This window comes from Pomacea canaliculata, linkage group LG2, assembly GCF_003073045.1.
Source record: "Pomacea canaliculata isolate SZHN2017 linkage group LG2, ASM307304v1, whole genome shotgun sequence".
Classification (NCBI taxonomy): domain Eukaryota; kingdom Metazoa; phylum Mollusca; class Gastropoda; order Architaenioglossa; family Ampullariidae; genus Pomacea; species Pomacea canaliculata.
The window spans coordinates 4,482,355-4,498,399 of record NC_037591.1 but is presented as its reverse complement, the minus strand read 5'-3'; the positions used below and the strand labels follow the sequence as shown (position 1 = coordinate 4,498,399).

Genomic DNA, 16,045 nt, shown 5'->3' with positions numbered 1-16,045 from the left:
CTTTATTTCTCCTGTATTGCTCTCGTGCTCTGTAATTGTAACTAAATATATTTTTGAAACTCTTGACCGTCGCCAGAGCCTTATCACAAGCCTTGAGTATCCCTTTAAACCATTCGCCTCAGTGAATTGTTTATAAATTGATCATGAATTATGGGTACGCGAAGATAATGACTTTTTACAAGAAACAAGCCTCGTATCAGTTCGGCAGGCTGTATCAGGGTCCGAAGTCTCATCGAACGGGCCTTTCCAGCATCGCTAGACCTCGAACCGCACGTGAGCTGGGGGCGGTCAGGTGTCGCAACGGTTAGAGCCTGTCACCAATACGGTGAAGATCCGCTGTCCTGGGTTCAGCTCTTGTCTCGGGCAAAATGTTCTTTCTCTCCATGTGGAGGGCTGGCTGCCTTGCCGTGGTATAATCTTTGTTGCTGTCTCGGCTTAAAACAGCAACTTCCTCCCTACCTCCCCCTCCCCCGTAAGCTGGCCAGTCGCCAGAATTGCGTTCCACAACGCGGGCGCCCTCGAGCGCTCACGCAAGTTTCGCTCCGGTACGGCCTGCCCGCCACGTGCGCCCGCGAACCTAGTTTACATGTGGTACGCCACCTGCACCAAGATGGTTGCCATGGTTGTAGGATTTAGGTTTACACACGACACACCCCGGCAAATCTTCAAATAAATATTTTGCGATAGATATATATATATACAACGACATAGAATATGTTTTATACAGCTGAGTATCACTATGCAATAATTTGTTTTACACAGCTGAAAAGAAAACTGTTGCATAATTACAAGCCTGTCACTGGAGACTAATTTTTCTTGAGTAGTTTAATTTTATTAGTTTTATAAAGATATGTAGCAACTTTTTTTCTTTTTTCTAACGAAAGAGATATGTTCAGCCTAAGAACAATCATAAAGCACCTTTGCTTTTATTAAAACTATGTACAGTATATGTCAATACTGTCTGTAATAAAGTAATATTTATTCGCAATGATTTGACTGTAAATTTTCAATCAAAAAGATTTTTTTTTTCTTGCATGAGGTACATGTAAACTGCTGAAATGAGGGGTATCACTTGTCTGTAGTTTTATCGCTAGAATAGTGCGGTCAGTACTAGAATTAATGTTATAAATTAATCACTCCTTACAAATACAACCATAGCAGAAGATGAATAAAAAATCCTCAGTATGGAGGTCAGTTAGAAGTGTTGAAAACAAATATGCACAGTGTTGTCCATAGGAATGGGAATCCCATGGGAAACGTCCCATGGGATGGGATGGGATGGGACAGCACACATTTGTATTTCCCATGGTAGTCGATACTTGATATTGCAAAATAAATTTACTGTTATTTCATTCATCAAGGATTTAAATCTTTCCTCTGAATCATCTATTGTATGTGAAGTAGCAGGAATTATAGAACAAAAGCCGAAAAGTGGTTTTCAGTGTTGTCCATTGGATTGTTAATACCATGGGAATCCCATGGGAAACGTCCCGTGGGATGGGACGGGATGGGACAGGCATAAATCGCCATGGGATGGGATGGGATAGAAAAATATGTCCCATGGACAACCCTGAATATGCACTAGATATTGACTTTGAGATATATATATACACACACGCGTAAACTAACATGAAGAGATCAGATTAACTCTGTCATCAGCTACTGTCATGCACAAAGTTTTCGGAACAGCGTACTTGAACGTTTCGCTGTGTGATCAACAGTCCCAAAAAACATGTTTGTGAAACAGTTGGCAAGCGGGCTTGGCAAATCCTTGTTTTCGTTTTTGGTTTCTCGTGCTCCTGCTGTTAAACTGTGCAGGGAGCAGGATGCGGGATGAGTTCAGTGTAAACTTGCTCACCTAGTTACTGGTTTGTTGCTCAAGATGCCCTAAGTAGTTTTGAAAGACAGACAAAAGGACGCGTCGATATGTTATCAGTTGTTAACTAGTGTTCTGCGCATGCGTCGAAACTGATTCTGCTGGTGGTCGTCTGCTGCAGCTTTACAGTCTGGGGCCATAGTCTCATCGCGTCGACAATTTCCTGGTCGCTAACCTCTAACCCCCCGAGAGCTGGCCGGCCGCCAGGCGAGCGCGATGCGTGCGAAAATTGTCACCCGTGTAACCGCACTTCAGCAATCGGGCCGTCGACACCCTGACCTTGAGGGAATACCTAGGGAACTCCGCGTGTGCGCATGCGCGAACCAACGTGTAGTACAAGTTCGAGTATTTACCAAGAATCGAGAACAATGGAAGAAAAAAATGAAACAGACAACATGCCATCTAAGAAGCAGAGAAAGGCGAACTGGACAAACAAGGAAATCTGGATCTTGTTAGAAGAGGTTTGTAACTGACAGTTATTTGCACTGTTCCTTGAATTCTGAAGTAGTGTTCGCTATCTTCTCTTTTTACATATCTTGACTGTGCTTTTGTTTTATTTTTTTCTTTTGTCAGGTAAGGTTGGAAAAGGAGTACTTAATGAGTTCGTTGACAAATGAAATAACTAATAAAAAGAAGAGCGCAATATGGCAGCGAATTGCGGACAAAATTGCCGCCTCTTGCGGCGTAGAACATCGCAGTCTTGTAAGTGTGAGAGAGAAGTGGGGGACTTTGAAGTCTGAGGCACAACGAAGGCGTGACAAAAGAAAGGCCACAGGGGGTGGTGCAGTAAAAGAATGCGAATACGACAATACCATATTCGATATATTAGGCGAAGGATCCAACATAGCAGATGGCATAGATGGTGAGTACCTGTTAAAAAGAATCTTTATGCTTATATAGTAAATCATAGCGTATTCTACATCTTTTATTTTTTGCTTGGTTTTATCATAGAAGCAGCATGTAATAACAGTGTCATTGATGGGTTTTTTTTCTCAGATAAAATGGAATGTTATTTCTGTTTGTATCCAACTAGCTTTTCCTACTTCTATTAGAGGCTACAGACTAATATGTTCTGAGTCATGGTAGTTTATATGTAAGCAATACCGATGCTGTAGCTACTTTTTTTTCAGGTGGAATAGATATGTTCAGCCTAAGAACAACCCCAAGTTGCTCAGGTTAGCTGTTATTTAAATTATGTACATGTGTCACTTGCACTCTACAGTCAACACCAAGTTGGTTCAAGACTTGGTACCAAAAAAAAAAAAAACCGACGTCCGCTCCGGACTCACTGACAATACCGAAGAGAATCTTCTTCTCCCTGCTCCCATCAAGTAAAAACACTCAGTCACACAACAACATTCAAATCACAACACTCTTTCCTTTGTTCTTCGAACAAAACAACCTATCAACACCAACTGATTAAAAAAAAGACCGGCCGGCCATCCCAGCATGGCGCGGCACGCCTCAGACTGTCGACACTAACAGCCGCATCAATTGGGGTCTGTTACACCTCCTCCTTCCACCTAATTTTCCCAGGCCTTTTCCAGGCTAACAAAGCATTTAAAATAAAAAAATAGTACAGCACGCTTGCGACAACCTGTCATTACACTCTGTAATAAGCTAATACTTATTTTTAAGTGTTATTTATACTAGCCTCATACATGTAGAATCTACTAATGCATTGTACAACATGTATGAGAAGCAGCATCAGTGTATACGGCTCCTTCTTTTATAAAACATAAGTGTACAGGTACTTCCTACTTTTCATTATTTGTGCAGATATGCCTTCAGAGACTGTCACTAGTGACAGCCCAACTTGTGTCAGAACCGATCAACTGTCACAGGAGGGTTTGTATTTGTTCAATTTACATCTGTGAAGTTCTATAGATAATAGTTAACTATAAAATGATCTTTAAACAATCTGAAGAAAGTGGATGATATACAATATGCAAGTATTTAAGATTTTACAACTGGGAGAGATTGTGTAACATCAAAAATCATGCCAAACAGCCAACAGTTAATTTTACATTTCTGCATTAACATCTGGGAAACTTCTTGTGTTTTAGAGTACATGTACTTAGGAAGCAATCCCATCTGATCCTATGGCTCACACATTATAATGTGATGATATAGTTTAGCTTAGTTTATTCCTTATTACACCTCGATGAGCCTATGGCCACAACAAATGTGATGATATCCAACCAGGAAAGAAATTGAAGCTGGTATGTGATACATGACTCACTTTATTTGGAAACTATAAAATCACATCAATGCATATTACAATTTCTGAAGATGTGAAGCTATATTTTAGGTAATAAATTTAAACAGTGATTGGTGCTGTCAAGCAATAGTTTTCTTAATCAAGTATGATGGATCATTGTAGACATTCCATCAACATCTGCCACCGAAAAATCTGTCGAGCTGGTGGAAGAGGAAGTGGCAGACAGTTCACTAGGTTTGTAACAATATGTTAGCTAAGTACTATGCATATTAAAAAACAAATGAAAAGTAAACAAATAAAAAGAAATAAAAGATTTTGAGTCATTAACTAAAAGACATATTTCTAAATTTACTATTTCCTTAACACTTGCACTTCACGATTTGTGGCTATACTACTGAAATACTTCTTCAAAACTGACATAGCACCACAATTTAGAAGTACACTTCTTAATAAGGGTTTTTTCACACTAACAAGCAGAATAAAAATTTGTATGCTGTTGTGTAATTTTATTTAATATTTTCCCCTTATTGTAAAACTGTTACTTGACAACTTAACACAAGTATATAGTGATGATAATTTTGTGTAATGCTCATGAACACAATTATGTACAAAGACAAAAACAAAGAGTTAGCAAGAAGTACAGAAAAATATCAATGTCACATCACAGACATGACACAAAAAAAATCCACAGAATGATGTTATTGTGCACAAAACTCTCATCTACGTGAAGCAAAATCAGATATCACTTTTGTAGAGTACTATGATGCTCAAAAGAAACCATACAACTGAACTTTTAAATGCAGTAGTACTTAAACATAAAGCATAAAGAAAATAAATGGATGTTTCTTTGCAGGGATGGCGTCAAAGGAGGCTAACAGAGGTGAATGAATATAACCTTATGACCAGTTTAATGCACAGATTATATTTTTCAACTTGCAATTGCATAATAATAGAAGATGTTACTGCTTATTGTGCACATTCATTCATACCACTCAAGAATTAGCAGTAAAAAAGAAAAAAAAGCCATCAAAGTTATGCATTGCTGTAGTGAACCAACTGCTTTTACTATATGTGTTGTTTTTTAAACAGGTAAAAGGAAGCTTCTCAGGAAAGCTGCATTTGGAGGTCCTCTTGTGGACGACTACCTTAAATCAGAAATAAAAAAAAAATGAATCTATTATTGAATTAAATGAGTCCAACCTGGAACTGAACAAGCTGCGGAAGGAAATCCTACAAAAAGCTTTGGCAAGATAGATGATATATCTCACGGAGATATTTTTGACCGTGTCACCTATGTGTAATTTCTGTCCAGATATTTTTGCATAATGACATGAATAAAAAAATGTCTTAATCATACAGATGTACTTTGTATGATGAATGCAAGTGACATTGTGGATTTTTATACGCTGTAATCTCCAAAATATTCCACAGTGACATTTTGAAGCCAGGTAATACATATCTCTTATTTCCAACTGTGGCACAATGCACATTATGCAATCTTAAATTAATATCAATATTAAAGGGCTTGCATAAGTAACTCATCACAAATCCCACCATGCACTGTTCTATGGGCAATACTTTGTGACTATTAACTAATACTGAACCAATAAATGTATATCCAATTATGCTACATACCTCAGAAGAACCGATCAACAAATCTGTGCCTTGCAGCTTGACCTGCAGCAACTCGCATCCTTTCTGTTGGAAGATTGTGCACAAGTATATTATCCTGGAGCATGTCATACATATAGTCATCATCCTCGTCATTGTCATATTGATCCTCTGGATCTTCCAGCTTGAGCATTCTTGCTTTGTTGCTTAACATGAGACATACTATTATAACATGGCATGCCTTTGTAGGTTCAAGCCGGAGACCTCGCAGGCAGTGCCATCTTCTTTTGGCAACACCTGAAAGACAACACACACACACAAAATGTAAGCAATATACACTGACTATTGACACAGAAAGTTAAAAACCAAATTAACCACAGTCAGTCTGGAATTACACTAGTAATAATTTGTAATTGATGTACATTTCACATACCAATGGCTCTTTCTACTGTGCACCTTGTAGAAGCATGAGCTGCATTATACCGCCTCTCATGCCTAGTGGTGGGATTCAGAAAGGGTGTCATAAGCCACTCTCTGCTCATGTAACCACTGTCAGCAAGCATGACGCCATCCACTGGTTTTGGATGTCCCTCAAAAGCAGCAAAAATACTTGATTGTCTAAGAATCCGTGCATCGTGAACACTTCCCGGCCATTTTGCCACAACGTCAATGAATAGTAAGTCAGCATTGCAGATGACCTGATGATATATATATAAAGCAATTTATTATTAAACTATTCTTTTCTTTTCATCTGCTTCAAAATATTAAATTTTTTAAGTTACTATGCATTATATTTGGCTGGGGACATTTTTTAAGTCCATAAAATGTTGGGGGTGTGTGGCTTGGACCCACATTATGATGTAGCCAGTGTACTTCATTTACCTACAGCATTGCACACTGTTATCGGATACATAGTCAACAGCAACTAAATACATTCTATGTGAAATGTTGATGCCAGTGCGCATTAATAATAATAATAATACGAATAAGAATAATTCATAAGGAAAATCTTGTACAGATAATTTTTTAAATGCGCTACACATAAGACATTCAATGAAGTGAAATATATATATATTGCAATGTAAATTGTTACCTGAACATTGATGGAATGGTAGTTTTTCCTACACACGTATTCATGTTCGTTTCTCCAAGGTGCTTGAATCCGTACGTGCGTACCATCAATACATCCCACAACGTCGGGAAATCCTCCGAGGTTAAAAAATTTCGCCTTTTGTCTATCGGCTTCTTGTTGATTTGGAAATGTTATCCATCTGTGTGCCCGATCTAACAGGGCTCTGGTAACCCTGTCAATAATGCGGCCAGCCATTGATTGTGAGACGCCGGCTAGGTCAGCACACACATTTTGAAATGTACCTGTCGCATAGAACCGAAGGGCAAGACATACTTGCAATGTCGGTGTGACATTGTGCCCTCGATTCGCAAATGTTAAAGCCTCCTGAATCTCGTCGACGATCTCCAGGATGTCAACTCTACGAAATCTTAAACGTTCGTATATGGTTATGTCATTCCATGAATCGATGGGATTACTTCGATCCCGAAATATCCTTTCTCTGCGAAGATTTCGGTCGGCATCATACAGCATAAACAACACGGCGGCCATGTTTAACGAGCCCTTCGCGAGTTACAGGCGCCAGCGGCCGTCTCTACACTTACAGGCCGAATCAGCCGCCAGCGGAGTCAAAAGATGCGACATATTTCGGCCTCTAAACCACATAGAGGGCGCTCGGACCTTTGATGGCCTCTAAGTGGCTTAGAGGCCCGATGAGACTACGGCCCACAATAAACATAACCCATGAGTAAAAATACCAGGTGGGGAAAATGAGGTAGCAGGAGTTAATGTTCTTGACAAAGTCCTTCTACAGCAAACCTCGACACAAGTCGGCTATGTTTGTATACTTGTTCATACAGAGTGTGATAAGTGGAATCGCAATTACATATTAGAACCAATCATGTCAGCACTGAGTGTACCTCTTCTGAAACACTCATACATTATTTGTGGCAGTTACAACTGGAACCCAAAACTGAGTATGAATCAACCAGGGCTTAGTCCTTGTTCCAGAGTTCTTGTTTAATCAGGTTACAGAATTCTTATCAAAGTCAATCACGAGTTTTCAAGAGAAATTATTGCCTGAAATAATGAGTACCATTGTTAACAGATGTATAATTGATCTTCAGGAAACTCTTATTTTAACACGGCAGACGTTAATGGAATACCTTTCACGCAGAGGGACTGAGTACAATCAGATAAGACAACAGTAAAACCTTAAAAACTTATAAAATGAATGCACAAAAACAAAAACCCGCTGTAATTCACTTTTTAATAAGATCGTTACAAACACCTCTGACAAGGTTTTCTCTAGATGTCACCGGGCACCAAACAATACATCTTCGATCACATGATCAACAAAAGGTTAGAACCGACAGCGACTAGTGTGAACATCATTATCAAAGCGATAGTTAACGAGGTCAAGATGATCCAACATGCTTATTAACCACGGGCAGGAATAGTAGGACAAGGTCCTGCCAGTCCTCCAATGTTTTCAAACATAAATACTTGTGATGTATTCCGTTGAAAAGGTATTTTTGTAAACAGTAAAGTGTAATCGATCTCGTTTTTGCCATTTTCAACTGGGTCAAAAAGCTTTTTTTATCCATTCTATTGAAGAAGTTGATATACCAAAAGTTATTATCTGGAAGGAGTGGGAGAAAGAAGGTTTTTATGCCAAGTAGCGACACAGGTAAAATATAACGGCCAAGCTATTGGTACTGTAAAAGGTCCTTAATGCAGAGAAAGAGTACCTTGGCCGAGATCGGAACTAAGGACAGCCAAATATTACCGAGTAAACAAAATTTGCCATGCTGTTTCAAAGTTAAGGAACATATAATATCTGCAAGACACTACGAAGGCAACGAATTCATAACAGTTGCTGGACAGATTCGGTTCTCGACGAGCAATCTGCAAAACACAAATCTCAGGAAAAAGATTATCTGTCATCAATATCAAATTCCCCATGTCAGCGTTTACAAAGAAAGCAAAATATACGAGTATTTACACAATTTTACACACATTACATGTGCAAACCACTTACCACAAGCAAGCCAAAGTGAGTGTGTGAGATTGTGAGTGAGCGTGTGAGTGAGTTTGTGTCCGTGTGCTGGTGAATGCAGAAGCTTTCTTTGAAATTCATCTTTTTCACCTGAAAGCAACAATTTTTATATAATTTGACAATGTAGACTTTTTGCTCACAGATAAATAGCTTTTATAAACAATTTTCATGATATAGCATTTATAGGTTTCTTACGAACATAGCCAAGGAAATAATACATTTTTTCTACTTGCAAATAACTCTAAATGGATTTTTTTAAATGGAAAAATAACGAACATGTTCAAATACCCCAAAATACTTTGTTAATATCATTAACAAATAGGACATTACACTGACTGGGCTGATGAAATGCGGTTGTCGATTTTTCTGAAATCCTTGAATCAACCAGCTTCAAGGTTGGTAACATCTTTCTCAGATTCCTGTCATATTAAAACAGCATATTAGACATTCACAGGGTAGACAGTTTGCTTTCTTTTCTCTTACATTACTGTTGTTAACACTCGAGGACAACTCAGTCTCTGTTATAAAACATCATTGGTTTCTGCTGTTCGTGTCTTGAGAGAGAAAGGTGCCAGTGTATTGCCCCAGGGTTGCAATATTTCGATCTCGATGTACTTCCTGGAAGGAAATAGTTGTAGATCCACTAGAAAGTATTCATGTTAATCAGAATGTTCCTCTCCCTTGTCAACAGGACAAAGGAAACTCTTATGTGCGGACCAAATTTTATGGTACTTCTTACACTCAAAAGCGTCTTATTCATGTCTAAGTTTTTGGAAAAAACGAACACTAATGGAATGTGTGACTTTGGACTGGAAAATCAGCGATCAAATGTTTTTGAATATTTATAACTATTAACCTATAATAAAGACAACTAACTGTGATAACCGTTTTAAAGAATATTTTGTAAACATTTACGTGGTGTGACTTAAAAAATTTATTGTTTTTTTTTCCTTGTACAAAAATGAAATGAAATATTGCAAAAAAGGGTCAAATTGCATTCACCAAAACTTCCTATATTGCATCTAACGATTATTCCAATCGTAATTAACATTCCAGGCTGTGCTATGATATTATGCAATAACTTTTAGGCGGCGGATCAGTAACGGTTAAGGTCACTAGTGAGTCTGTATCAGGCGATGACCAAGTGTCTGATGTAGATACATCGCGGGCACGAGTGTTTGCTGCTGATGGCGATATGAGTACAGTTTGTGTTGAAGGTGACTGTGGAGATGACACGGGTCTTGAAGTGTCAGCGCGAGCCCTGGATAAAAGTGCCTTTAAAGCCACGAGGTGAGGACTGGGCACAGTTGTGGCCCCGTAGGAGCTGCTTGAAGATGCTTGTGTGGGAAAAGAGGTCAAAGGTCGAGATGTCTGAAGTGAAGAAAGAGGTGACGCAGGCTGTGCTGATGTTTGACTTCTTAAAGAATATCTTTGCGACGCAGCTCTGTTGGTGGCTGCAAATTGATATGTTACCGATGCTTGTGGCAGTAGCTGTATTCCAGAGACTTCCCTGGCATTAGTCTGAAAATGCTTCGTACTCGATCAGATACTCCGGGTAGCTTTGTGCCAGGTCGAAGATGACAAATATTGTGGGGTTAAAGTAATCATTCACGCACGAATCGTACAGCTTCAGCCGGTCACGCTCTGTGGCTTAGTGTAAGAAGGATCACCCAGAGTGTACTGCCCCACCAGGATCCTTCCCAGAAACATGAACCGCGTGAGGTCGCCTGTGGGTGTGATATGAGCACGCGTGTAGCTGTGACTGTACTTGGCTGTGGTGGAGAAGTAAGCTCCCTTGCCCCAGATAGCTCCCACATTTTCTCCAGACCTGCGGAAGTCAAAACTGTTGGCGCAGATGCCCCTGGCCGCCTGAAGTGTCGGGGTTCCGTGAAACAAATGGCGCTCCTCCACCTCTTTTGATGTCTGACCTTTTGGTGTCATGGCCCGCCTGACACTGATGGCAACAATTTAAATTAAAATCAAATAAATACACACGGGATTTAGCAAGATCGTAATAAGAAGTGCTACACACCTCTGAATAATAATATTTATCAGCATCACCATCTGGAGATTAAAGTTTGTAAAATGTTTGGATATTGTGTCAAAAATCAAATCGCTTTTAAATTATAATTTGAATAGGTTGTAATGAAAGATGGTCAATGCTCCATGCAACTATTGCTGTCTGCAATTCCATCTCTGTCTGTCTTTATTTTTCTTTCTCTCTTTTGCTCTCACCTACCTGCAGTATTTATCCCACAACCCCGGGTTCTGTACACGGACACGCGCACGATGTCATGCTCGCTGACGTCCATGGTCGCGAAGAACTGTTGCTTCACGGCGTCATACTCAGCATTATCTGAGTCCAGCTCAACGAGCTCAAAGTCCTGGAAGTGATCCACAGTAGTCCAGTGAGCAGGTACCCGATGCATTGGCTTAGGAGTCTTGCTCAGTAGCAGTGGAGACCTGGCAATCAGAAGCAATACGACACAAATATTGCACATTATTCTGCCACTAACACCGTCAACTGAAAATTCCGCTTCATGGTCAACGTGAGTACAAACGGCCACAAGATAAGAATTTTGTAACATTACTAGAACATAGCTTTATTAACGATTAAGAAGAACAATCAAGAGTATTCAGAATATACGAGACTCACATCGCATCCACTTCCTCTCTGGATACAAAGACTGGTCGACGAAGGACTTTTGTGGATCGCAGCGTGTCTAGGTTTGTTTGGATCATTGGTGAGCGTTGAGTGTCCACCATCAGGCGAAGATCTTCAAACTCAAAGTAATACTTGTGCTGTCCTGTGATGTACTTTTCCTCCAGGGTGTACTGTAAAGTGCCCTGTTATTTAACACAGGAACACACACGCACGCACGCACGCAGGAAACAAACAAACAAACAAACGTTTACTCTAGTGTGTCTATCGGCATGAACTCATGGCATGACAAGTGACCTCATGTGTCTTTGACACAGTCATGCAACTTTTTGTGGCTATTTTCTACATAATCATTCTATCTTTGGAGTTTTTGAGCACTTTAGAATAACTTGTTTTCTTGTAAGCCTTTTGGATATATTTGGCTACAAAATTAACCAAATGAGGTTCAAGACATTGAGGGTGAAACTGATACTGTGTTTCTTGAGGACACAAAGGGAAGTTTGAACCATTTAGATAAAAAGAGATTAGTTTATTTCTGTTAAGCTTTTTCTATTTAAGCCCAAACGGTCAAAAATATTTTTGTAGGCGTTCGACTAACAGAATAAACGTAAAAAAAAATTCTAGAAATTTGAGACAAACTTGAGTAGGACACCTACATACCGGGTAGAACGGGGTGTATGAACCATCACGTTCTTGTCGATACCACACCCACTGAGTGTAGAATTCGAGAGGAGTTCCTCCTCTTGCAGTTACATATGATGGTGTCGACAGTCGTCTGAGTGAAAAATGTGTTCCTCCATTTGTGAATGACATCGCATCGAAGTCTATAGCAAACTTGTAAACAAGCAAAGGGAGACCACACTGTTAATCATTAATAATTAGCATTTAGTTTGTCTTTTTATACTAACGCCGGACTACCCAATAATTAAAAAACCCTTTGCACAATTAACTAATTAGTAATGCCATGAAAGTAGCTTTTTACTGCGAATTTCCTGATTTTGTGGGAGGTTCAATGCGCTGTACAAAAACAAAACAACACTTAAAATGTACGAACATGAAAACAAATCCTCAAATTAACTCAACATACATTTATAGACTAAAAACTAAAAACAAAGAACCGTATAGGGACACACTATAACAGTATCAAAACTGAGGATAAATATTTGTCAGTTTGTCATATAGAGAAAGTTATATATACAAGTAGCACATATATCACGTCAAATTTTTATGCATGTTTTGTATTTACTTTTTATTTAATAAAGTGTTTTATTTCACATGACTGGTTAGTTTGGCGCTTGAACATTATAGAGGCTACAAAAGGTTTTCTGGAGCCAGAAACCAGGGACAATACATCATTCTACCTCAAAAGGCACACACACTCTCTCTCTCATTTATATATGCATATGAGCAACATATCAATATATGAGCAAAATATTCTGTCTGACCATGTAAAGAGATCTGATGCTGTCTTGAAAAATTATTTTCACCTCTTTTTAATTTGTCTTATTTACCCGAGTATCAGTGAGGTCGCAAAAGGACCTTTCGAAGAATAAGCTGGCATCGTATGGGAGATTGTACCATTCCTCACCAGAATCCTTCCGACTCTGCCACAGGTAAGGCTCGCGAGTGCGATTGTGGTAGCGGGGACAGCCGGCACACAGACCAAACCAGGTATATGATACACAGATGTACTCGTGCTTTCTAGTATCATTATCTGCAACAACATCAACAACAACCACAACTACAATAACATCATCATCAACAACATCATTAAAACAACATCAAAACAACAACAAAAATTTGATACCGGTAACTTTTTGATAGCAAATTTTCAACTTAATCAAGAATATATTCAATATGGCTGCTGATTTGGTACACTTATGTAGAAGTGGTAAAAAAAATTAATTAAAATATTTGTATAACACTAGAGATTAAAGGAGAGGAACTATGATGTCATTTCACAAAGGACTGGTTTTAAGAATGCAGTTTACAAGAGTTTGTTCCCTGACAAAACTGCACTGACCTCCGTTGCTGTCCAAAAAAATAAATGGAATGTTGTCAGTGTCCTCTGTGTGAGCTTCATCAATGTCTGGTGTTGCAGCTTTCGAGTCTCTGGTACGCACTATCTTTCTCTCCCTCAGTGGTTCAGCAGGCGATATCTGTAAAGGTATAGCGGTTGTAACCCTCGTTCGACTTCCAGTGGATGCTGCTTGTACACCTGAGACGGTCGTAGCCCCTATTTGCTTCCAGAGGATGCTGCTTGTACACCTGAGACGGTCGTAGCCCCTATTGACTTCCAGTGGATGCTGCTAGTACACCTGAGACGGTCGTAGCCCCTATTTGACTTCAGAGGATGCTGCTTGTACACCTGAGACGGTCGTAGCCCTTTTTTGACTTCCAGTGGATGCTGCTTGTACACCTGAGACGGTCGTAGCCCCTATTTGACTTTGAGTGGAGCCTGCCTGTACAGAAGAAACGGTCGCAACCTTTGTTTGACCGGCGGAGGGACCTCGCTGTACAGGTAAGACGGTGGCATGCCCTATGTGATCTTCCAGACAGCGTAGTCTTTAAGAGTAAGGTGGTTTGCACCTGCAGCCGTCTGGGGTAAGTTTCTCTTCTTGACAACAACGAGTCTGCGGAGTTCGCTCTCTTGTAACGTGTCCATTCGAAATGCCTTCAAAACATACAAGTTGTGTTCGCCTGAATCTCGTATCACGTGACCAAACTTGCAGTCGTGACCGCTTGTACACTGATTTAAGATATTCTTGGAGCAAATATGGAGATCGAGGCAATCTTTACTCTTACAGCTTGAGGTGTTATGATTTACACACACGACAGGATTGCTGCAGAGAATGAGCGCACAGAAATTTCACTGTCGGTGAACTGATCCAGGTTCAAATCCGAGCGCACACTTGGCATTTGGCCCGGAGGAGAAACTGTGGCTTAAGCTGCAGGTCTTGTTGATACAGGTACCAGTGACAAGATCACTGCAAATGTGAAAGTCCTTACAAGACAGGTTGTTGCAGCCTGAACTGCTTAGGGTCACTGTACTCCAAGCACACCTTGGCTCGTTTGTTGAAAACCGAAATAAACTTCACGTCGTTTGCACTTTCATACAAGACGAACCAATCATTGTTGTGCTTCAGCCATTCAATGATGGCAGTGCGGTTAAAGAGTTGTAAAAGTTGCCCCCTTTCTTTTAAAAATATGTCAAATTTAGTTCTTCCACCAAAACGATTGAGAAGAAAGCGGAAAACTTTAATAACTTCCTCCTGTGTTTCTTCTTCTGGTGTAGGCATAGAATCACTAACAAGACTGGAATGAGGCTGCTGCTGGTGTCAGCTCAGACTGAGACCCAGTACCTACAGTAGGGTTATATTTTTTACAAGGATTTGCTTCCTTAACTCTCCATCCGTCATATGGCTCAAATCAAATGTGTCCAGAACCCACTGGTTGTGTTCAGAAGCTCGAAAAGAATGTCCTAACTTGCAACTGGTCCCGGATGTACATTTCTGTAGCATAAATAGAGAGCAGATGTGAAGGTCTGGACAGTCATCGTCATCACAGCCTCCAGTGTTGTACTTCAAGCACACGGCTGGATGGCTGCGGAGTATGATGGTGCGGATGTCTTCAGGTGAAAAGGAAGACAGACCCAGGTGGTCCGAAACGTGACATTAGTCTTATTTCGAAGGTTGTGACCAAAGAGACATCCGGAGTTGTCGGTGCAGCTACCGGTGACAAAAAAATTTGCACACGTGATATTTCGAACAACCTCTTTTGCGCAAACTGTATGCTTGCTCTGAAATTCGGAACAAATATCAGTATCTTTCCAGAAAACGGAAATATATTTAACACGACCGTCTTTCTCAAAGACCAAGAACTTGTCACTTTTGAGTTTTTTTAGAACTTTTTTCATTGAATAGCCTTCCATGAGTTTCATTTGGTACATGTGAGTTCTAAGTTTACTAAACTTGGCTCTTCCATCAAATTTTTTGAGTAGTAGTTTGGTGATTTTCGCCGCCCACGTGTCACTAGTCTCGTAAGCCATTCTGGCTTATGTCTTCAGTGTCGCCACTTCGTCCTAAATGGTGTTTGTAGCGTCTCTGTTTCCTTTCTATTTTTTAAGGAAGAAAAGCAAATAAAGTTAGTTCAAGGATGGAAATTGAAACATAATACGAAAATATTTCAACGGAATCTTATTACATCTTGGTGTACATTAATTCAAGGCGTTAGTTAGAAGTTCCATTAATTTAGCGGAAGATTGAACACTTGAAAGAGAATATAGTTTGAAAAATTTCGGCATCTGTTAATCAAAGAGATGGTACTGAAGAGCTGAATGTAAAATTACAATTCAAACAAAATAAGGCGTGGATAATCATGCGGAGGTGCTGCATACAAATACAACGGAAGGAGTAACAAGGAATAAGTTAACTAAACTGAACCAAAGAGCTAAACAGACCATAGTTATATCAAATACCAAGAGTGTCTTTTTTGTTTGTTGTTCAAGTTGATTGGTACACATCCTTTTTAAACTTATTAACTGGATG

The 16,045-nt window shown here is 39.7% G+C and overlaps 3 protein-coding genes across 4 annotated transcripts; 1 reads left to right on the top strand and 2 right to left on the bottom strand.

The window, feature by feature from the left end:
- Positions 1-1,703: 1,703 nt before the first annotated feature.
- Positions 1,704-5,269, top strand: LOC112557677. The gene is made up of 6 exons (XM_025227670.1): positions 1,704-2,738; positions 3,007-3,051; positions 3,656-3,724; positions 4,260-4,331; positions 4,951-4,977; positions 5,187-5,269. The coding sequence occupies exons 1-6, from the start codon at positions 2,474-2,476 to the stop codon at positions 5,267-5,269; spliced, it is 561 nt and encodes a 186-aa protein (XP_025083455.1). The 5' UTR covers positions 1,704-2,473.
- Positions 5,109-7,539, bottom strand: LOC112556855 (putative nuclease HARBI1). 2 transcript variants are annotated; one of them, XM_025226249.1, is made up of 4 exons: positions 6,802-7,539; positions 6,142-6,406; positions 5,733-6,005; positions 5,109-5,242 (listed from the first exon to the last, which is right to left on the bottom strand). In XM_025226249.1, exons 1-3 carry the CDS (start codon positions 7,327-7,329, stop codon positions 5,734-5,736), a joined length of 1,065 nt encoding a protein of 354 aa, XP_025082034.1. In that variant the 5' UTR covers positions 7,330-7,539; the 3' UTR covers positions 5,109-5,242; position 5,733. The 2 variants fall into 2 exon arrangements, with proteins under 2 accessions (XP_025082034.1, XP_025082035.1); XM_025226250.1 differs by having other exon boundaries at positions 5,123-5,238.
- A 494-nt stretch (positions 7,540-8,033) lies between these two features.
- LOC112556858 (zinc finger CCCH-type antiviral protein 1-like) lies at positions 8,034-13,803 on the bottom strand. Its single transcript, XM_025226254.1, has 6 exons — positions 13,522-13,803; positions 13,010-13,212; positions 12,159-12,332; positions 11,493-11,683; positions 11,076-11,299; positions 8,034-10,790 (listed from the first exon to the last, which is right to left on the bottom strand). The coding sequence occupies exons 3-6, from the start codon at positions 12,309-12,311 to the stop codon at positions 10,774-10,776; spliced, it is 585 nt and encodes a 194-aa protein (XP_025082039.1). The 5' UTR covers positions 12,312-12,332; positions 13,010-13,212; positions 13,522-13,803; the 3' UTR covers positions 8,034-10,773.
- Between the last annotated feature and the right edge of the window lie 2,242 nt (positions 13,804-16,045).